Source organism: Typopeltis vanoorti, chromosome 1, assembly GCF_054136105.1.
Source record: "Typopeltis vanoorti isolate ZY-2024b chromosome 1, IOZ_Tvanoo_1.0, whole genome shotgun sequence".
In the NCBI taxonomy this organism is placed as follows: Eukaryota; Metazoa; Arthropoda; class Arachnida; order Uropygi; family Thelyphonidae; genus Typopeltis; species Typopeltis vanoorti.
Genome location: NC_143549.1, coordinates 9,012,641 through 9,035,000, shown reverse-complemented (window position 1 = coordinate 9,035,000; position 22,360 = coordinate 9,012,641). Strand labels below are relative to the sequence as shown.

The 22,360-nt window shown below is 36.7% G+C and overlaps 1 protein-coding gene across 3 annotated transcripts in view; it reads left to right on the top strand.

Annotated features, from left to right (window-relative positions):
• The window catches only part of LOC150109768 (integrin beta-PS-like), a 392,096-nt gene that overhangs the window by 43,063 nt on the left and 326,673 nt on the right, over positions 1–22,360 (top strand). For 2 of the 3 annotated variants that reach the window (XM_090396612.1, XM_090396593.1), the window contains exons 1-2: positions 2,390–2,682; positions 19,447–19,528. In XM_090396612.1, coding sequence (XP_090252738.1) covers positions 2,680–2,682; positions 19,447–19,528 — 85 coding nt within the window. In that variant the 5' untranslated portion in view covers positions 2,390–2,679. Of the gene's footprint in view, positions 1–2,389; positions 2,683–19,446; positions 19,529–22,360 lie in introns of those variants that run through there. The other variant, XM_090396604.1, reaches the window with a different exon arrangement.

The window sequence follows — 22,360 nt, the reverse complement described above, 5'->3', positions numbered from 1 at the left end:
AGGACAAGAGGACATCCTTGGAAGCTGAGAAGGGATGAGGACTAGATTTTTCTTTGAGAGGGTTGTGCATGATTGGAATGGATTGCCTTTGGATGTTGTGGGTGCAAGCAGTGTGAAGGAATTCAAGAATAAGTATAAATGCTGGTGCGTGTAGTATGTGGCCTCCATTTATGAGTCCCTGACCCCCTAGAAGTCTCTCTTACTACTACTACTACTACTAATAATAATAAATACCTATCGAGACCTTAAGCATCTCAATCATATCGTCCTTTTGACTTCTATTGGCCCAAGTTTGCAGATTACATGACTTCAATCATATCTTATCTTATCTTGGGTTTACAGTGATACTGCTGGACCTGGCAAAGGCGTTTGACAGGATACCACATGGAATACTAATCCGTAAACTACAACATATGGGAATGGATATAGGGTTGGTGAGATGGATAGGTGGTTGGTTGATGGAGAGATATGAAAGAGTAGTTTATTCAGGAGTAGAGTCCAAAAGACGGCCTGTGACTAGTGGTGTGCCGCAGGGTTCTGTTCTTGGACCACTGCTGTTTAATCTGTTCATTAACGATATAGGGAAGGATCTAAGTGGAACAATTCATTTGTTCGCTGATGATGCAAAGTTGGGTAGGGCGATAGTGAACGCAGAAGATGTCAAAGTCTTGCAGGATGACTTAGATAGATTTGAGTTCTGGGCTAAGGAGAATGGATGTCAATTTAATGTGACAAAATGTAAGGTTATGCATTTTGGGGTGAAAAGATTAGCAGCAGTATACCACATTGGTGGAACTGTACTCCAAGAGATTGATGAGGCCAGGGACTTGAGAGTGTTGGTGGAGAGGGAGATGAAGTTTAGGGGGCACATTGCAAAAATAGCTAAATCAGCTCATCAACTCACTTGGTTGTTGAAAAATACCTTAACGAGCAGAGACAAGCAAGTTATTGTACCTCTGTACCGAGCCTTGATAAGACCTCATCTCGACTACTGTGCCCAGATTTTGGTCACCTCGGTTCCTTCTTGATGGGGAGGAGGTGTAGAGGATCCAGAGGCGAGTGACTAAGATGATAATAGGTCTATAGAATGAACCATATGAGAACAGGTTGAAGATTTGTGGGTGGCAGAAACTAGTTGATAGGCGGAAAAGGGGAGATGTGATTGAGACATTCAATTTGCTAAAGGGATTCTATAGGATTAATTCAGAGGATATTTTTGAGATCAGGACTGGTGGTAGGAGAACTAGGAGACACCTATGGAAGCTGGGCAAGAGTGTGGTTAGCAGGGGTGTTAAAGCTGAGTTCTTTACTTTTAGAGTGGTAAATGAGTGGAATAAGCTGCCAGAGTCTGTTGTGGGTGCTATGACGGCGAACGAGTTCAAGGCAAGGCATGATAGATACTGTGAGAATGTAATCGCATAGTTGTGTGGACATGATGTCTAGGGCCTCCCTCGATTAGTCTAAGGACCCCTGGAGTCGCCCGAAATAATAATAATAATAATAATAATAATAATAATAATAATAATAATAATAATAATAATCTTATAGCTAATATTGCACCTTCCTGAAATCATTTTTGCCAATGGCCTCTACACCTTCTCCAAAATATTTTCATTTTCTCTAAATCCCGGTGATTCAGGGCCTTATACAATAGAATCACTATAATTATACCTTTTGTTTTGTTACTTAAATTTATCATTATAAATATCCGTTTGAAACTGCAATTGGAAAGTTCAAGAAATGGAATTTACATGATAAATAAATAAGTTTTCTTGTTAATATTTTTTCTTGGTAAGTAAATTATACTGACAAGAAATCACATTCTTTGCATGTTTTTATTCTTATTTTAAACAGACGTATGCACGTTAAATTATTCGCATGCATATAGCGTGATTCGTAATAAACTGGAGCTTGATCAACATGTAGATAAGCAGCTCAGTTTGGAAGATTTTTTCACTTGCGAACTTTTCTTTATACACACACACACACACACCCCCTAAGTATTAAACAAAAAAAGATAAAAACAATAGTATACTTTCTTCTCAAGTATAATTTTATTAAACTCCACTGAGCCAGATAGAAATTTTAATAATTTTGGCGTGTTTTGCTGCTTTTGTTCTTGCAAATGGTCTAATTGAAGAGGAAATTGAAATGACTGAACAAATTTTTGTAAGAATTTCCAATACCCAATTTTAGCAAAAGCTGTGAATAATTATGAAGGCAACGGACGGACGAATAAAATTAATCTTTAACGTGCCTTAGCCATTTTACAACACGCATTTTAACAGTGACCGGCGAGTAACTTTTCAGTACTTCTTAAAAGCGTCTTGCGAGAGAAATAGGTGGCAGCACAGGTAACTACTTGTTAGATATCTGTTAGAAAGCAGATCCTTAGAGCAACAGGTGATGTGATCGTGTAATTTGTTGATTAAAAAGGTGTGATGATGTTAATTAATTAGTGTTACATCTTCTGTGATGAAATTGGCTACATTAAGTGACGTTTGGTACTCATTCTTTAATAGTTTCAAGTAATTTAGGGTGCATTTTCTTAGTACGTAAAAGTATGACTCAAACCGTTTCCTGTTTCAACATAAATTGCTCACAAGGTGCTGTAAGTTGTGGTTTCCGGATAAGCATATTTAGCGCGAATTTTGTGTTCATATTGTTGGAAGTTAAAGTATGGTAAGTAGTAATTTTTTTCTGCTTGATTTCGTTGTAATGGGCATTCTTAGTATAGTTTTAATTTGAAATAAAGTTTTATCAGTGGAGCCTACAATCCCATATTTGAAATTAAAAGCCAGAAGTTATTGTACAGAGTCCATCTTTTCACGTGTGTCCCGTCCTTGATGATACAAGAGCCCGAAAAACGGAAAATATTCCTTATGTTTTATTATTATATCAATTTAGAGCTTCTAAAGAAAGTTAAACAATGGTTTCGAATTTTCGAACACAGAAAAGAAAAAAAAAAAAACAACCAACGATTGATTCATAACCGGTATGTCAGAAATTCACGATTACTTATATAATCGAGAGTTTCTGATTCCATGGTTGAAGGATCGTCGTTAGGGTATATACCTCCCCTAGGCAAGCACTATAACCATCCCTAAATTCAAGAAAATATGCAAAATTAAAAAAAAGAAAAGGTGTTTTCACGGTTGAAAAACTCTTTTGCCTGTTTTTTTGCTGTCATCCAAACATTGGCATTGCTTTAGTTGGTTGCGACTGTCCTGCCTGAATGTATCACAGAATCGTAAAAATAGACTCCTGATTGCATTCGTGTGGAATATTATACTACCATTTTATGCCGCTAATTTTGTTTAACAGCCTTTCATTGTAATTACTTCAAACATTCAGAATATCGTTATCGTCAGTTTTCATGTCACGGTTATCATTCATAATTTCTTTTCAGTATACCTCTTTTCTCTATTTCTGAGGCATTTTCAATAGTTTTAAAAAAATGTTGCTCTTTTTTTATGAAGAATATCTTCTGTATTCTTACCAAAGGCTTTCCATCACTTTAGCTACTTTTTACAAAATACTTTGTGTTCTTACATTTTATCCAATATTCTCCCAGATCACCTGCTGACTTACTTTTTAGGTATGTCCTCTACACTTTCTTCTTTTATTACTGCCTCTTTAACTGACTGAGACCACCATAAAGTTTTTTTTTTTTTAATATTTTTAAATCTTTGCAGCAAACTTCATCAGTGTCAGCCACTCAATCACTCAAGTTTGATTACTGTTTTCAACTGTTTAATTTTTTTCCCCTCCAATAATATATGTATATTTTACTCTACAGTTCACTTCTGAAGGCAAGCTGATCATTGTCTCTGTTTAATGCTTTCTTATGTATTTCTTTTTTCAATATGATGTTTGCTTTTATCTTATTCAAAATTAAATGATAATCACAAGGAGGCAAGGATCAGTTGTTATTACAAATTCCCTATATACTTTTATGTCTCCTAAACATGACATGGGCATTGAAATTTTTCTTATTTTCTGTGTGTTCTCTTCATGTGAATTTTCCCATCTTTATGTTGGAATATAATGTTTGTTAGTGATGATTAGTCCATGTCCATATTATTAGAATAAATTAAAGATGCCAAGAAATTATATTCTGTTTCATCCTTTATCCAAGCGTAAGCAAATAAAGTTTGCATGTGAAATGACTTCACGAATGGGCTACTTGTATATATTATTATTATTACTATTATTATTACATGACACCTCCAGAGAGTCCAAGAACTCACCTTGGGAGGGCACACTACTCTACTTCGCTAAACACATCTCATCCTCTTCACTACTACTAAATTCTCCAACTCCGACACTACTACCATCAACGCTATCTATTGCCCATCATCATCACCAACAACAACAGTATTTTTTGTCTGTAAATTGTGGGTGTTCTGAAGGCTGATTTGTCTGTACAAGGGATGAAAAACCTGAGTTTCTAGGAGAAAAAACCCTGCTACCATCATATGAGATCGGCTAACTCACCTTCAACTGAACAACCCCATATAAGTATTCCCCTCATCACAACGAGAATCGAACCAAGGTCTTTAGAAGCTAATGACTTCCCATCAATTGCCTCGGCATCCCATAATGCAAAGCACATTTCCTCACAGACAAGTATAATGCTATGCATTATAGGAAGCACTACTATCCAGCCTATCTTCTACTTTTATTGATGGAAAGTCATTATATATATATACAAGTAGATCAGTCGGGAAGTTACTTAACACACAAACTTTCTTTGCATACACTTGGATAAAGGATGAAACCAAGAATATAATTAAGAATAAAAATGGTATTAATATAATTAATACCATTTTTAATTTATATAGTATAACCAAATGTAAAAACTTTCAACATCCATGTTATTAGCTTTGCTCTTTTTTATCCCATATTTTTCCAAAATATATCTACATATTTGTGGTATTAATTTCCTACCCTTCTGTTTAAATCTCCCACAAGGATTAACTTTTCTTAAATGTTTTCTTTATGTCAACTACTCTCTCTCTCTCTAAAGGGAAAAAAAATTCTTCCACTCTTTAGAACCTTTTGTGGAATCATAGGCACAAATAAGTTTTGTCTAGTTTCCCATTCTGATGTTTGCCACATTACTCTGTTTGATATTGCTTGCCATGCAAGATGCTTATTATCTTCCTGTTCAGTTTTTTGTTTTCTTTGTTTCAGTAACACCAATTATGTTGGCACGCTGTATGTCTCTAATTCTTCTGCTGGTTCCACATATTGTCTTATGTTGATGATGCTGCATCTTGTGTGTTGCTAATGTTGAGTTTGTGTTTGTTCCAGTAACTAACTTTTTGTCTTGGTTCTCTGATAATAATAGCAGACGGAGGTTGGTTTAAGTGGGCAGTTCCCCAGCTAACATGACATTTTATGTTGTTTTATCATTATTGTTTGGCTTAAGCCAATAGAAGTAAAATTTTCTTCCAAATCTCAAATTACCAGCTCATCCTCACTCATTTAGGAGTGAGGATGAGCTGGTAATTTGAGATTTTGTTAGCAACATTGTTAGTATGTATCTACCTGGTGCAACAAGGAGATGAGGATTACATCAGGTTAGAAGCCATGGTTGGCTTCTCACATTCTTTAAAAGACTATTCAGGTCTTCTTCCACTTATCTAGCTTTGATCTTTAAGTGACCCCACAAAGTTCATTATTTATTTAAATATAAAGAGCTAATAAGCTTCATTCCGGCAACAAAAACATTATTTAAATTAAGGGGATATTAAATCCCACATTGTTTTAAAACCGAATAAGAAACTCAAAGATTGGAATCAGAGAGTTTCTTGCCGAATATAGTAAACTATAAAGTATCGGCGACCACAAGCGTCCGCTAAATGCAAGTGACCCTAACACGTAGTGCAATACCGGAAATCTCGCAGCAAAGTCAGTAAAGTTCTGATCGCTATTCTTAGGTATTTTCCATAATGTAAAAACACATTTCCTGGGAAATGTATGCTGTTATTACATTATGGTGGGGAGGTCACTGCCCAGCCTTTTTTGAGGCTTCATCAGTGAGTAGCTAGACCAAGTTAAATTTAAATAATGTTTTTGTTGCTGGAATGAAGCTTATTAGCTCTTTATATTTAAGTAACTTAATGGTTGCACCTGTTTGGAAACTCGTATAGCAGAGTATAAGTTCTTTTCACTATACACTTTGGTATTAACTTGGTCTAGCTACTCACTGATGAAGCCTCAAAAAAGGCTGAAATCGGTCTGGGTAGTGACCTCCCCACCATAATGTAATAACAGCATACATTTCCTAGGAAATGTGTTTTTACATTATGGTAAGTACCTAAGAATAGCGATCAGAACTTTACTGACTTTGCTGCGAGATTTCCAGTATTGCACTACGTGTTAGGGTCACTTGCATTTAGCGGATGCTAGTGGTCGCCGATACTTTATAGTTTACTATATTCGGCAAGAAACTCTCTGATTCCAATCTTTGAGTTTCTTATTCAGTTTTAAAACAATGTGGGATTTAATATCCCCTTAATTTAAATAATTCATTATTTATTTTTAAATGTTGCAATCTGTTAATGTTTCAGATATTGTAAGTTTTTAATGCTTTTATGTTTAAATACTTTTGCATAAATATTTCCCTATTTAATAGAAATATTTTCTTCATGAAGCACACCATAGTTGCATATCAAACTAGTTGAAGCAATAAAAAATTTTGTTGTAGTAGTATATGCCAGAAATCATTTTGATATGAGTGATTGCCACAAAAGCTTATTGATATTGTGGCAGTCACAATTGATGATATAATTAAAGAATTTCAACCAATAAAATTAGAAGATAACAGGAATATGTCATGAATGGTATAGCTATACATTGATACTTTGAGAAACATAAGTTACTCAAGTTTTTAACATGACAGCTGCAGAAAAAAAAAATTTTCAGTACATGATAAAGGGAAGAAACAACATTTAGAAGTTGTGAGTTCTTGGAGTTATGAAGTCGTTTGGAGACAAGAAGTACTATGTTTGGTATGAGGATTAGATTTTATTTATTTTTTTTTAAGAGTGGGCAATGTGTAGAATGGATTGCCAGAGGCTGTCATTACAATAAGCAACTTGTGAATAATAGTTTTTTAGTTTGGGTTTCCTGCAGTGAGTCTTCAGACTCCATGGGGATTCTGGATGCCTATATAATATTAATAATTAACTATTTTCTCAGTCTGACAATTTTGTTTTTAAGTTATACTCTTTTAAAGATTTATTCATAATTACTCTTCTAGTCATTATTATTATCCTAAGACCTCATTGAGTCAAAGACTCATCTAGGAGGTCCCTCTGCCATACACATAGATCATCACACCTTGCCTTAAACATATTCAAATTTTCTGCAGACACCACACTCAGGTGATTCATTCCAATCATTCAGAACTCTCCATGCGAAAAACCTGCTTCTCACTCCCTTGCTCATACCCTCCTTCCCTAATTTCCCACTATTTTATGAACAACCTCTTCAACATTAATCTCGTGTGAGGCCATCCCTGCTGTATTCCACTCTTGCACCTCTAGTTTTGCTTGCCGCAAGACAGTCACTTGTCTAGAACACAACAATCTCTCCAATTGCCTACATCTTTCATTGTTCAAATGTAATTCATCTCTTGCATGAATCTCCCTTCTCTCTCTCTCTCCTTGAATGTACTCCACTCCTCCATGTATTTCAGAACTCTGTTCCTACACATTCTCACTATCATCTCATTCATTATCACTGCACTTCTTTTCAACTCTACATTATCATACCAAGGCAATGCACTCACTACCTTCCCTTAGAGTTTTACCTTACAATTTCTACCATCAGTCTCAAATCTCTTGCTATAAGTTTCAGGTTATCCCATTCATGATGGAGATTACCTCATTATTGTGATTTATTGAATCGCCATATGTGACATTCCAGACAGCTTCATTCATTCATCTCTTACTGTCCTCGCTGATCCTTTCTGCTTACAGTCTCTTTCCCACTTTCTCCTCATCTTTCTTTCTCTGTTTCTTCTCTCTCTCTCTCTCTCTCTCTCTTGCTCTTTCATGCCCTCTTCTCATACCTACTCTTGTTATCCTCAAACTATCCAACATCTGCAGCCTGTTAATCTTATTCATTTGCCTCGACTTATTATTATTACTTGATACCTCCAGGGAGTCCAAAGACTCAAGGGAGGGCACCTACACTACAACTCTGTCTACACCACTCAAGCCACCAACCACAATGAACCGTAACTACACCAATGGCATCTACTGCCCACCACCACTACTAGTATTTTCACAGGCAATGACAAACATCTATGCCCATGGCAGGATTCGAACCCGCAGAGTTTTGACTGGAGAGCTGATACGTTAACCCCTCGGCCAACCAAGTCAGCAATTCATGCCTTTCATCTTCTTCCTCAGTAGTTCTGTTGCTTTCTCCACACTTCCTAAGGTCAAATCCATAGACATGTCTTTTAGGTTCTCTTCACCCTAGATTGCTGACATCCACAAATCAGCACTCGCCCAGCTCTGATGCATTATCTTTGCTCTGCTGCAGGGTCTTGAAATCAAAACATTTTATGTCATCCAGCACCTACCACTACCTATATTTAATGCACACATACATTATTCCTGTTCCTTGCCTGTCATATTTTCAACCTATAGGATGCATCTATGAAGCATGATAAAAAAAATCCATGACTGTACTACAGATAATTTAGTTAAATGTTGACTGGCTGGGTAACATCATGTTAGATCTGATAGCCACTATGATGGATACATACACTATTAGATATAAGACAGAGACAAAAAAAAAAAAAAAAGAAGCAAGAAGCACAACTCGATCTTTACAGACTTGAAAAAAAAAAAAAAACTATCATTAGTAAGATATACACACAAAAAAGTCTTCTTAATATAAATAAATACTTCTCTTTTTTTTTTAACTGTTTCTTGTTGACCCAATTGCTTAATCTTCGCACTAATGTGGTTCCCACCCAAAAGGTTATTAGTAAACCTATACTACATTTGTACTGTGGCTAAGGATTTTTTTTTCCATTTTTATAAATGTTTATATATATATATATATTTTTTTTTTAAAATAGATTTAATGACTTAAAAACCGAGATTACTTATAAAGATTTAATAAGATTAATACAACTAGTTTAGGCTTATAATAGCCTTCATCAGGTATTCTTAAAGGAAGAGAATAGTAATAAACATTGAAGTATCTAAAAACTTGAAAATACAGGTAAAAAATCGGCACACATAATTGATACATAAAAAAAAAACGTTGTATTTTTTCAAATTGTTCTAACAGGCGTGCCATTGTTTATTGCAAGTATGCATGCAGACTCACGTGAACGCCAATATTGAATAACTGCAGCATGGCTATCTGGGATGTTATAACTCAAATTGTTGTTTAAGTGGACAGGATTCAGAAGGATTTCCCTTAATTTTATAATTTTTCTCGCAAACTCATCATCAGAGAAAAAAATATTTTCTGATCTATCCCAGCAAACGGAGTGGCTTTGTTGATCATCATTAGGATTATTTGAAAAAAGAACATGACTGGATAACGCAGTTGCATGTGATCTTTTGTAAGAGATGTCTCTTTTATGCTCTTCTATATGTTGCTCAACAGATTTGTTGAGAATTAAAAATGTATCATAACAACCAAGTTGAAGCATATAATTACATATATATATATATATATTGTAATTTTTAGTTATATTTTTTATGTAGTCCAGAAACTACTCTTGGGACCAAACATGAAACTTTTTCAATCCAGTAAGCAGAGCAGTGGTCTCACACTGGGTAATGATATTCATCTCCCACCTACATCACAAACCCATGCTTCCAGTGGGATTCAAATCCAAAACCTGTTGATTGGAGAGTGGGTTCCTCCAGCCTGGATGGTCTAACCACTTGACCATCCAGGCTGGCAAGAAAGCATGCGATAGAATATTTCATGTCAATGTATTCTTGAAATGATATTTTCATGAAGTATTAAGACTCATCATGGGAGGGAACTCTACACAACACATCCCACCATCTATCCTTTAATTCACTATTTCTCACTTACCATTTACTGCCTACTAATGCATTACATAATCTGCTATTCACACAGTATGCCAGCTACCACCTGCTAATAATATTTTGTCTGTTAATTTCACATTCACTTGACTGAATAGTTGATAAGGATAAAAACTTGAGTTTCCAAGAGGAAAAAAAATGTAGTGGGACAAAAAAAAAGATGTTGAAGTTTGTTGGAAATGTTTTGTAAGTGATATAAGGCAAGATTGTCAAGATGTTGTGGAGAATGTAGTGGAAGCAGCGATTGATAGTGCACAAAATATGAATGAGAGTTTGAAGGAAGTGGTTGGAAGTAATGTGGATGATGAGATGCCAGCATGGAAGGAAATTGCACACTTACACAGACTCCTTCACAGGACAAAACATGAGCTTGAGCAAATAGAGAAATTATTGGGTGTGTGGTACGGAAGATGAATGGGAAAAGCATAAACGTGTGAGACTGGAAGAAAAGGGAGAGTGTTGCATGGGGATTTGATGATAAGAGGTATACTTAATGAGAAAGTGACAAAAGCATGTTTTCCAAGTGTGAAGATAAAGGGTGTTAGTGATGCTGTAAGTATGCAGAAGAATAGAGCAAACAAGTTGATTGTATTGGTTGGCACAAATGATTTGAAAGGTGAGAAATAAAGATTGTGAGTCTGCTGCCTCAGTATGATAGGACATACTGAGAAGAAGGGGCATGATTATCAATGAGAAGATTGTGCAGGAAGAATGGTGTGCAGTTTATTGATGTATGTAGTGATTTATTGATGTATTGTATCTGATAATAGGACAGGGAAACTAGAGATATTAGGGAGGATGAAATCAAGCCTATGTCTGGTCACTCCTGTGATAAATGAGCATAGGTATAATAAGGATTATGCAATGCTGAATGGGATTTCCAGTCAGATTTCCGAACAGGTCTCTAGTTTAAATGGGTTGATAATGACATTGCACAAGGGTAACTATGGTATAAAGGGACATTGAAATGCAATTTACACTAATGCAATGCAAGAAGTATCAGGAATAAGGGTGAGGAGGTTTTGGCATTGGTAAGCTCAACTTGGCCAAAAATTATAGGCATCAGTCAGACCTGGTTGACTGAAAATGATATAGTTACAGGGATAGAATGTAAAGGGTATTGATTTTCAGGGAAGATAGAAGGAACAGGGTAGGAGGTGGGGTATTGCTGATGATAGCTGCAGAATTACAACCAACAAAATAGAAGTTAAAGAGGATATTAGGGCTGAAGGGAGATGGTTCATTTGAGGCTGTCTGGTGTGAGGTAGAGGCAAATAGGAAAAAATCTATTCTTGGGTGCTGCTGCTGTAGACTAGGGGGGGGGGTCAACAGAAAGATGTAGATGCCATGTATTGGCAGATCAGCACAATGAGTGTAGGCTAAACACTTACTATGGGAGATTTTAACTATGGGGATATCAATTGGAGGGTGGAGAGGGAGGCAGGGGAAGATGGAAGTGGGATTTATACAGTTGCTAGGGGATAATTAAATGAAACAACATGTTATAGAGGAGACAAAAGGTTTGAGGATGTTGGATCTGATAGTAGCACCAGAAGATGTATCAGTAATCATAATACCTCCAATTGGAGAGAGTAACCATGTGGCCTTATTCTTATCAAACTACAAGGCTGGTGATTATAAGAGATTAAGAAGCCATCTTGGAATAATGTCATGGCTTGAGAAGCTACAAGGAAAGAATGTCAGTACTGCATGACAAATGGTCAGAGATTGCTTGAGAGTAGCAGTATCAGACTGCATAATCCAAGGTCAGGAAGATAAACCAAGTTGGAATTAAGTGAATGAATAGGGATATAAAGCAAGAGTTGCAAAAAAAAAAAAAAAAAAAGAAAGAAAGAAAGCATTGTGGAGGAAATATAAAGAAAAATGTTATCAGCATACTTATGAGCAAAAAGGTGACTAGTATGATAAGGAAGGTCAAATCAGACTATGAGAGAGAGAATTAGCCAAACAGACCAAAGTAAACTAAACTGAAAAGAGTTTTTTTTGTTATGTAGCAAGTAAGAGGAAAAATGACTGTGGTAGAATGACTAAACAATGTTCATGGTAGGAAGGTGACTGAACCAAAAGAAATAGTTGAGTTACAGAGTGATCATTTTGTAAAGATGTATCATCTAGGTGGAAATTTCACAATTACTGATGTAACAGAGACACATATCAAAACTGAGGTAAATGAAAAGGAGATATTCAGCATATTGAAAAATATGAATGTGAATACAGCAGTAACTGAGATAAATGAAAAGGAGGTATTCAGCATATTGAAAAATATGAATGTGAATACAGCAGTGGGACTGGATGGCATATCAGCCCATTTATCACGTGAATGTGCAAGAGAATTGGCATTCTCCCTGGCAAAGTTATTCAATCTGAGTCTCGGCTCTGGCAAGGCTCCAAGGGAGTTTAAAGAGGGTAAGATAGTATAAAGGTGGCTCCAAGACGAGGTAGCAAACTACAGACCAATTAATATATCAGGAGTGGTTGTTAAAGTATTGGAAAAGTTGGTGAAAGATAAAATACAATTGGTGGATAGGGATGCGATACTCCATGGTGGACAGCATTGCTTTGTAAACAGTAGGTGCTGTCTTAATAACTTATACACATTTTATAATAAAGTGACAACAGAATTGAATAAAGGCAATGGCTATACCATGATACTGCTCTACTTTGCCAAGGCTTTTGACAAAAAGTTTTAGTTTTAGTAATAGTTTTCCACATGGAAAATTATTACAAAAACTGGAGAGGATGGGAATGGATATGAGGCTAGTAGTAGTATGGATAGGGGGAATGGCTGATAGACAGACACCAGAGAGTAGTATATGATGATGTGCAGTCTAGGAGAATGATGGTGACCAGTGGCTACTTCAAGGTTTGGTACTAGGGCCACTACTCGTTAATTTGTATATCAATGACATAGGGAAAGATTTAAGAGAGGATATTCAGCAAGATGATTTAAATAAATTGGCATTGTGGACAGAAGATAATGATTATCAATTTAATGTTGCAAAATGTAAGGTTATGCACTTTGGGTTGAAAAGGTTGCATATGGTGTGTTGAACGTACCTACAAATAACCGGCGGAAGTCTGTGACGGCAAATAATAGAATGTACGTAAACGTCAATAAAATGAAGGAGCGAGTGCTGTATGGGGATTCGCTATTAAGAGGCGTAATAATTGAGAGTTTAACGAAGTCGTACCAGCCGGGTGCGAACATAAAGGACGTCAGCGAATCTATTCGACTGCAAAAACAGAGGGTGAAAGAGATGATAATAGTGGCAGGAACGAATGATTTGAAAGAGGACAAAATGGAAATGATAGAGGATGTGAGGGAGTTGTTTGAGGTAGCAAAAGAGAAGAGTGAGAGAGTTAGGATGGTGAGTATCTTACCGCGGTATGACAGCGAAGTGTTTAGAAGGAGGGCCATAATTGCCAATGACTTTATGCGTGGGTTATGCATGGAGAGTGGTGTGGAATTTGTGGATGTGTGGAATGAGTTCGATGGGCGAAAGGACTTATATAAGATGGATGGGTTACATTTGAATGGAGTTGGTGTACGGAGACTTGAAAGAGTGTTGATGAATGATGTGGAAGTGGATGTACAGACTCAGGGAAACTAGATTTATTAAGAGGGGGGGGAGTAGATATGCAGACTTTAGGGGGGGAAGTTAAGTGTATGAATGAGTATATTATGCCCGGGCGAGTACGACGGACAACAAATCAGAATGGGATAATTAGTATAAGGAATCAAAGTAGGGATGGGACAAATGGGCTTCTGCGATTCATGTACACTAATGCCAGGAGTATTAGGAACAAGAAGGAAGAGTTTTTGGCCATGGTTGGCACTTCCAGGCCACAGGTTGTCGGTATTAGTGAAACATGGCTGACAGAAGATGATAAAGCTAGTGGGATTGAATGCGATGGGTATAGCGTGTTCAGGAGTGACAGGGTGAATAAAAAGGGGGGAGGAGTGTTATTGATGATAGCTGATGAGCTTCAGCCAAGGAGTATAGAAGTTGAACTGCAGGATGGGGAAAAAAGCACATTTGAGGCTGTTTGGTGTGAGATACAATCTAGCAGAACAAAATATACAATTGGGTGCTGCTATAGACCGGGTGATGGAGTGGATGGTGGGAATAGTATGCATAAGCAAATAGAAGAAATGAATGGAAGGAGGGTAATTATTATGGGTGATTTCAATTATGGTAATATTGACTGGAAAGAGGAGAGGGCACATGGGAGGAAGGAATTGGATTTTATGCAGTTATTAAGGGACAACTATCTACGGCAACATGTATTGGAAAATACCAGGGGGCAGAGAGTGCTGGACCTAGTAATTGCAACTGAGAATGTGGCTGTAACGAACATGACCTTGTTGCCACCAATTGGTGAGAGTGACCATAAGGTCATGACTTGGGAGGTGGCTAAAGGAGTCGAATTTACAATTAAGACAGGGTATATGTGGAATTACCGGGCTGGTAAGTATGACAAGCTTAGGTGTGTGCTTGGCTCAATGCCATGGCATGTAAAACTGCAAGGGCTGGATGTTGATGGTGCATGGGAGGTGGTCAAGAACTGTTTGCAGGAGGCAATGGTTGACTGTATACCAAGAGTCCGAATAATAAATCAGGTAGGGGTTAAATGGATGAATAACACTATTAAGCTTGAGCTGCAAAAAAAGAAACAATTGTGGAGGGAATTTAAGGAGAAGGGTGACCATCAGGTGCATGAACAGTATAAAGCTCAGGCCAGGATGGTAACAAGGGTGGTAAGAAAAGCAAAAGCAGATTACGAAAGGAAATTGGCCATGCAGGCTAAAGAGAATCCCAAACAGTTTTTTCAATATGTTGCAAGTAAAAGGAAAAATGCTCATGGTAGAATGATCTTAAAAAATGCTGAGGGTAGGGAGGTAACTGAATCAGTCGATGTTGTGGAATTACTGAGCGAACACTTTGCAAGAGTATATCATCCAGGTGGTGGCTTTGCGGAAATGGAGGAACCAACAGCTTATACTGGAATTGTGATGAATGAGGTAGAGGTAACTAGTCTATTACAGAACCTCAATGTCAATACATCTGTGGGATTGGATGGTATACCAGCTCGTGTCGTACGTGAAGCGGCCAAAGAATTGTCAGTGCCCTTGACCATTATGTTTAATTTGAGCCTCAGGACTGGGTCAGTCCCAAGGGGGTGGAAAGAGGGGAAAATAGTTCCACTGCACAAAGGTGGTTCCAAGGCTGCTGTTGAAAATTACCGGCCAATCAGCATAACAGGAATCATTATCAAGGTCTTAGAGAAAATAGTCAAGAGGAAAATACAAGATTGGATAGAAGAAAATGGGATACTGTATCGGGGACAGCATGGTTTTGTGAAGGGTAGGTCATGCCTCAGTAATTTGCTCACGTATTATAACACAGTGACGGCTGAACTGGATAAGGGTAATGGGTTTACAGTGATTCTGCTGGACCTTGCTAAGGCCTTTGACAGGATACCACATGGAATTCTAATCAGTAAATTGCAGCATATGGGAATGGACATAGGGTTGGTGAGATGGATAGGAGGGTGGTTGACGGAGAGATATCAGAGAGTGGTTTACTCAGGAGTAGAGTCCACAAGACGGCCTGTGACTAGTGGTGTACCACAAGGATCTGTTCTTGGACCACTGCTGTTTAATTTGTTCATAAATGATATAGGAAAGGATCTGAGAGGAACAGTTCATTTGTTTGCTGATGATGCGAAGTTGGGTAGGGCAATAGTGAATGCAGATGACGTCAAAATTTTGCAGGATGATTTGGATAGATTGGAGGTCTGGGCTAGGGAGAATGGATGTCAATTTAATGTGGCAAAATGTAAGGTTATGCATTTTGGGGTGAAAAGATGGGAGGCAGTTTACTGCATTGGTGGAACCGTGCTCCAGGAAATTGATGAGGCACGAGATTTAGGAGTGTTGGTGGATAAGGAATTGAAATTTAGGGGACACATTGCAAAAGTGGCCAAATCAGCTCATCAAATCACTTGGTTGCTGAAGAATACGTTGACAAGCAGAGACAAGCAGGTTATTGTTCCTCTGTATCGAGCCTTGATAAGACCTCATCTCGACTACTGTGCTCAGATTTGGTCACCTAGGTTTCTTCTTGATGGGGAGGAGGTGGAGAGGATCCAGAGGCGAGTGACCAAGATGATAGCAGGTCTGTGGAATGAACCGTATGAGAACAGGTTGAGGATTTGTGGGTTGCAAAAATTGGTTGATAGGCGGAGGAGGGGAGATATGATTGAGACATTCAAATTACTGAAGGGTTTCTATAAAATTAATTCAGAAGATATTTTTGAGAACAGGGCTGGTTGTGGGAGGACTAGGGGACATCCATGGAAACTGGGCAAAAGTGTGGTTAGTAAAGGTGTTAGAGCTGGGTTCTTTACTTTTAGAGTAGTGAATGAGTGGAATGCGCTCCCTGAGTCTGTGGTGGATGCTGTGACAGTGAATGAGTTTAAGGCGAGGTATGATAGATACTGTATGAATGTCGAATAGTTGTGATGAATATGATTTGGGGCCTCCCTCGATGAGTCTAATGACTCCCTGGAGTTGCCCGTAATAATAATAATAATAATAATAATAATAATATTAATGGTATTGTTTTGCAGGAAATTGATGAGACTAGGAACTTTGGAATAATGGTGGACATAGAGTTAAAGTTCAGAGGGCATATTGCAAAAGTTGGTAAAATAGCTCAACGAATTACTTGGATGTTGAAAAACACCCTAACAAGTAAAGATAAGGAAGTTATCATATCTCTTTATATGACTATGATTCATCTGGGTTTCTTGGGAACCAGGAGGTGGTCGAAAAGATTCAGAGACGAGTGACCAAGATGGTGACAGGTTTGTGGAATACTCCCTATGAGGATAGTTTGAAAGTTTGTGGGTTACAAAGTTTAGTTGAATAGGTGGAAAAGAGTGGATATGATGGAAAACTTTTAAAATATTAAAGGAGTTTTATGAAATTGATTCAAGGGAAATTTTTCAATATTTGACAAATAGTCAGAGAACTAGGGAGCCATCCGTGAAAGTAAAGTTGTGTAAGAATGTGGTTAGTAGGGATGTGCAGACCAGATAATTTTTGTGTGGAGAATGGTGAGTGAGTGGAATGAATTGCCAGAATTGGTTGAGTTCCCTGACTGTGAATGGATTTAAGAAGAGGCAGTGGTGCACTCAGGATTTAATCTTGGGGGGGGGGGGGGCGACACCCAAGATTTAATCTTGGGGAAGAGCCAAGTTGAGTAGACAATTTGAGAATGGATGCTATGCATTGCATACGACCCATGACTGAGCATCTGCAGTGATCACCAATACATGAATACCTGTGATCTCCTCTGGCCCGACTCAAGCAATCCAAAGTAGTGCTCGGTTCGCCTTGCGTTCACAGCGGCCATGATTCCCGAGAGCTATAGGGTATTCCCATCTTATGTGACTGCTAATTCATAAGTAGTATAGAAATAGAAGACACAACACCAACATAAATAAAAAAAAAAAAATTTAATTAGGAAAAGATTTTTGGAAAATTTTCTAGTGTTTTTTTCTTTTTGGGGAGTTTGGGTCTCCTGACCCCCCCCCCCCCCCTTGGGTGTGCCAATGAGGAGAGGTATGATATAGATTTGTGTGTAGGATTTGATTGGGTTTGATGGTAAGATTTGTGTGTATGATGGTTGATTGGGTCTCCCATGATGAGTTACCGGACTCCTTGGAGATGCTGTAAATAATAACTGGTTTCTAATAATGTTGCATTGGAATGTTCAGACAGCAACTCTGATGTGAGAAGCACCAACCTATCCTCTTGTTACAGAAAGATTTCAACAGGTTGGTGCTTTGGTCAGATATTGGGAGATGCCACTTTAATGTTAGATCCTTAACGTTAAGTATAAGGTCATTCATTTTGGGCAGAGAAGTAGGATGAGGTATATTGCATTGGTGGAACTTTACTCCTTAATAGCAAGGAACTAGGGGTATTGGTAGATAAGGAGCTGAATTTCATGGAAAACACTGCCAAAGTTCTACAAGTTACTCAAAATAATTGTTGCCACAATGCAAAAGGATACTAACAAGTAGGAATAAGGTGATTATACTATTGTATATAAGACACTGAAAAAACCATATCTGAGTTTCTGTGTGGTAAGGAAGCATTACCATTGAAAGAACCAGTGTACATGACCGTCTCTGAAAACTCTCTGGAACGAACAGTTCAAGGACGGATAAGGAATGTGCTCAAAGTGCTTGGCAGTAAAAGAAGATGAAGAGCTGTTAGATAAGCTGGTGATGAGAGGAGTCTGTTAGATCGATATAGGAGAGCTCAAGACTGAAATGTTCAGTACAAGGGTAGTTTGAAGGAATGTGATTAGATGGCTATGCTGATGAAAAAAAAAAATGTCATCTGTGGATCATGTGATAAAGGAAAAGAAATGTAAATTTTTATTTAATGTTGGTCCAGTTAGTGCACCAAAAGTGAATGTGTTAAACACAAGAGTATTGTTGTCTGTAGAGAGTTTGGCCTCTCAAAGAAATTTTTTTCTTGTTCCACAGATGCCTTGAAATCATAGTAAAAGTGACAAAACTGAGTTTCTGCTGCATATGACTGTTTATAAACATTTTCTTTTATATGAAATAACACACACAGATACATAGAGAGAGAGTTTTAAATGAGCTATAACTTTTAATTTGATCATTTACTCATAAAATTTTCTTTCAGTGATTTTCATTCAGATTTATTGTGGAAGCTTTATTTATTCATTTGAGCATTTTGCCAAACTGTTTCTAAACCTTACTGTTACTTCTTGTGCCATAATCCTTTCATTTGTTTACTCTCACCTTCTATCTTTCTTTGTACTACACAGAATTATTTGTAAAGTTCTTTCTGACACTTAAAACAGTCTGTTTAATGTCAACAGTGTAGACCAGCATCCTCTCAACTCTACATTTATGGTTTCAATTTACCATGTAGCTAAAAGAAAAAGAGGAGGGCAAGGTCCAGTAAATGTGAAGAGGAAGTGTCTGCAACAAACTTGTTACAGTACTCATTTAACCTATAGCACAATAGCTGAACATGTCATCTACTGAAATAGTGAATCAGCTGATTCATGTGTGAAATTTGGATGTGTCATTTTTCCCTTTTTTCCTTCTTGAGTAGGTGTTTTTAGTAAATGTAATTCTCTTGCAGGTAATAATATTTTTGCATTTAGAATTTGTTTAATTACAATTGAACAAAGAATTTAACTTTTTTAAAATTTTTTATTATTAGTATTTTATGTTTCTTTCTTTGTTAAAGGATTTGCACTTATTTTCTTAGGTACCAAACAAAATGAAAGTACTTCTTGTCCTTCAAACTTTTTACCTGTTTGCTGACATCATTATTTCTAGTGCCTCACAAGGTAAGTAAAATATTCAACAGAAACTGTTTCTCTCTCGCTCTCATATTTTAGAGATATTAAGAATTTGATTGAGGCAAATAGTTGAAATTTTCAGTTTTCAGACAGCATATTCTAATATTTTCTAATATATAACAAAAATAATATTTTCTAATAATAACACTTTCTAGTATTTTAGAAAGATAAGTGTTTTAAAATTTAAAATAATTTAGAGTAATAAAGAATGTGTCCTTTAATTACTTTCAGTAAGAAGGGTGCTATAAGGTAGTTTCTCTCATTAAATCAGTAATACATACATACACTGATCAATGCTTCAAATCTTTTTTTGACCAGTATTTAGTCATTTGATTTAAACAATCTTTTGCTTGATTGCTGTTTCCTCTCTTTAATATTTGGTTTAATTGAGCAGTTCTGTTCTTTGGAACTGACTTCTCCATATTGTTTTTGACATTTACTATCCTCTTCAAGAAACACATTAACAGATTCATTCTTCCTTCTTTATTATTTGCTTACCTTGGGTACTGTTGTATTATAGGTTTTGTGACCTCTTGTGTGTGGGGAGGAGCTAGAATTGATTATTTCAATAATCGAACTGTTTAAAAAATGTGGAAAAGCTTATGTGCTCACAGTACATGTTATTTATTTTCACGGTGATGATGACAACACAGAATGATAAGAAAATATTTATTAATTTATTTGCTGATATTTCGCTGGTATTATATAGCTGGGATTATGAAGAAAAACTCGATCAAAAACTAGACTTAATAAGCATATTTGAAGAAGACATGAACAGAATTAGCAAAAACCTAATGGAAGTAATAACCTCAGCAGCCAACAAATTCAAAAGCAACAAACAACAAAAAGACCATAAACTTTCAGAGGAAACCTTACAACTACTAAAAAAGAGACAAAATATGAAACAAGACAAAAACTTAACTTTTAAAATAGAATATGCAGAACCATGCAAAACAATAACGAAAAAGATGAGAAATGAAATAAGATCTTATAACACTACAAAAATAAAAGAAACAATTGAAAACAATAAAAATATGAAAATATTGAGAAAAAAACATTTTTATCATTTCGTAAAAGGCAAATAACTGCAATAAAAAATAAAAATGGAACTACAATAAGGAACCAAAAACAAATCCTAAGCAGACTAGAAGAATTTTATAAAGAACTCTATAGTGATCCTTCAATGGATAAATCAAATATAAATAACTCTTCCACATCACATATGGAATTCATCCCCCCATTCACCTCAGATGAAATAAAACAAGCATTAAAACAAATGGAAAATGTCCTGTGAAGACCTAATTCACATAGAATTAATTAAATGGAGAAGAAACTACATAATTCATCATGCCACGAACTTACTAAATCTATGTTTAGAAGAGGGAATGATACCAGAAAACTGGAAAAATGCTACTCTGATACTGTTATTTAAAAAAGGGGACAAAGAAGTAAAGAACTATAGACCAATTAGTATTCTCTCTAATCTGTACAAATTTACAAAAGTACCAATTATGTATTTGGTTTAATCCTTTATCCAAGTGTAAACAAACAAAGTTTGCACCTGAAATATTTTCAGGACTGGGGCAACTCGTGGTTAAGGTGGTATAAGTTCTCATTACTTGCCTTAGTATCTACCATAATGCAAAGCACATCTCCATGCAGATGTCATATTAAATATGACTTCTCCATTACTTCCATCTTAGTATCACCACCTCTGGGTCTGGCTCGCACTGATGAGACCTCAATAAATGTCAAAACCGGTCTGGGTAGTGGCCCTTCCCTTAATGCATAGCATTATACATGTCTGCAAGGAGATGTGCTTTGCATTATGGGAGATACTAAGGCAAGTGATAAGAACTTATACCACCTTTACCACGAGTTGCCTCAGTCCTGAAAATACTTCAGGTGCAAACTTTGTTTGCTTACACTTGGATAAAGGATTAAACCAAATATATAATTGGTAGCATAGCCAAGTGAAAAAAACATCCATCAACTTATCTCTAATCCAGAGAATTTTATTAATAAGGTGTGACACCTTTTGACAACTGGTATAGGTAAATATGACTTCTCCATTACTTCCACCTTAGTATCACCACCTCTGAGTCTGACTCCCACTGATGAGACCTCAATAAAGGTCTAAACAAGTCTGGGTAGTGGCCCTTCCCTTAATGCATGGCATTATACATGTCTGCAAGGAGATGTGCTTTGCATTATGGAAGATACTAAAGCAAGTGATAAGAACTTATACCACCTTTACCAGGAATTGTCCCAGTGAATTCCTGGTAAAGTAGTAAAATTGTCCCAGTCATGAAAAAAATAGTTTGCTTGCACTTGGATAAAGGATTAAACCAAATATATAATTGGTAGCATAGCCAAGTGTAAAAACTTACATCATCTCACAAAAGTAATAACAAACAGGTTAACCCCTCTTCTAGACTCAAATCAACCAGCGGAACAACCAGAATTCCGTTAAAGGCTTTAACACAATTGATCGTATTCATGTAGTAAAACAAATAATAGAAAAAGCAGAAGAAAACCAATTGCCTCTCTGTTTAGCCTTTATTGATTATGAAAAAGCATTTGATTCCATCAAAACTAATGCAGTAATCAAAGCACCCCAGAATCAAGGAGTTCCTGGAGAATATATAGACCTCCTCCAGGAAAAATACCACACTGCAACAGCAACAATCCAACTTCACATGAGTAGCAATAAAATATCAATTGAAAAAGGTATCCTACAAGGAGACTCTCAATTGCCCAAAATCTTTATAGTAGCCCTTCAAGAAATATTTAATAATATAAACTGGTCAAACCTTGGTA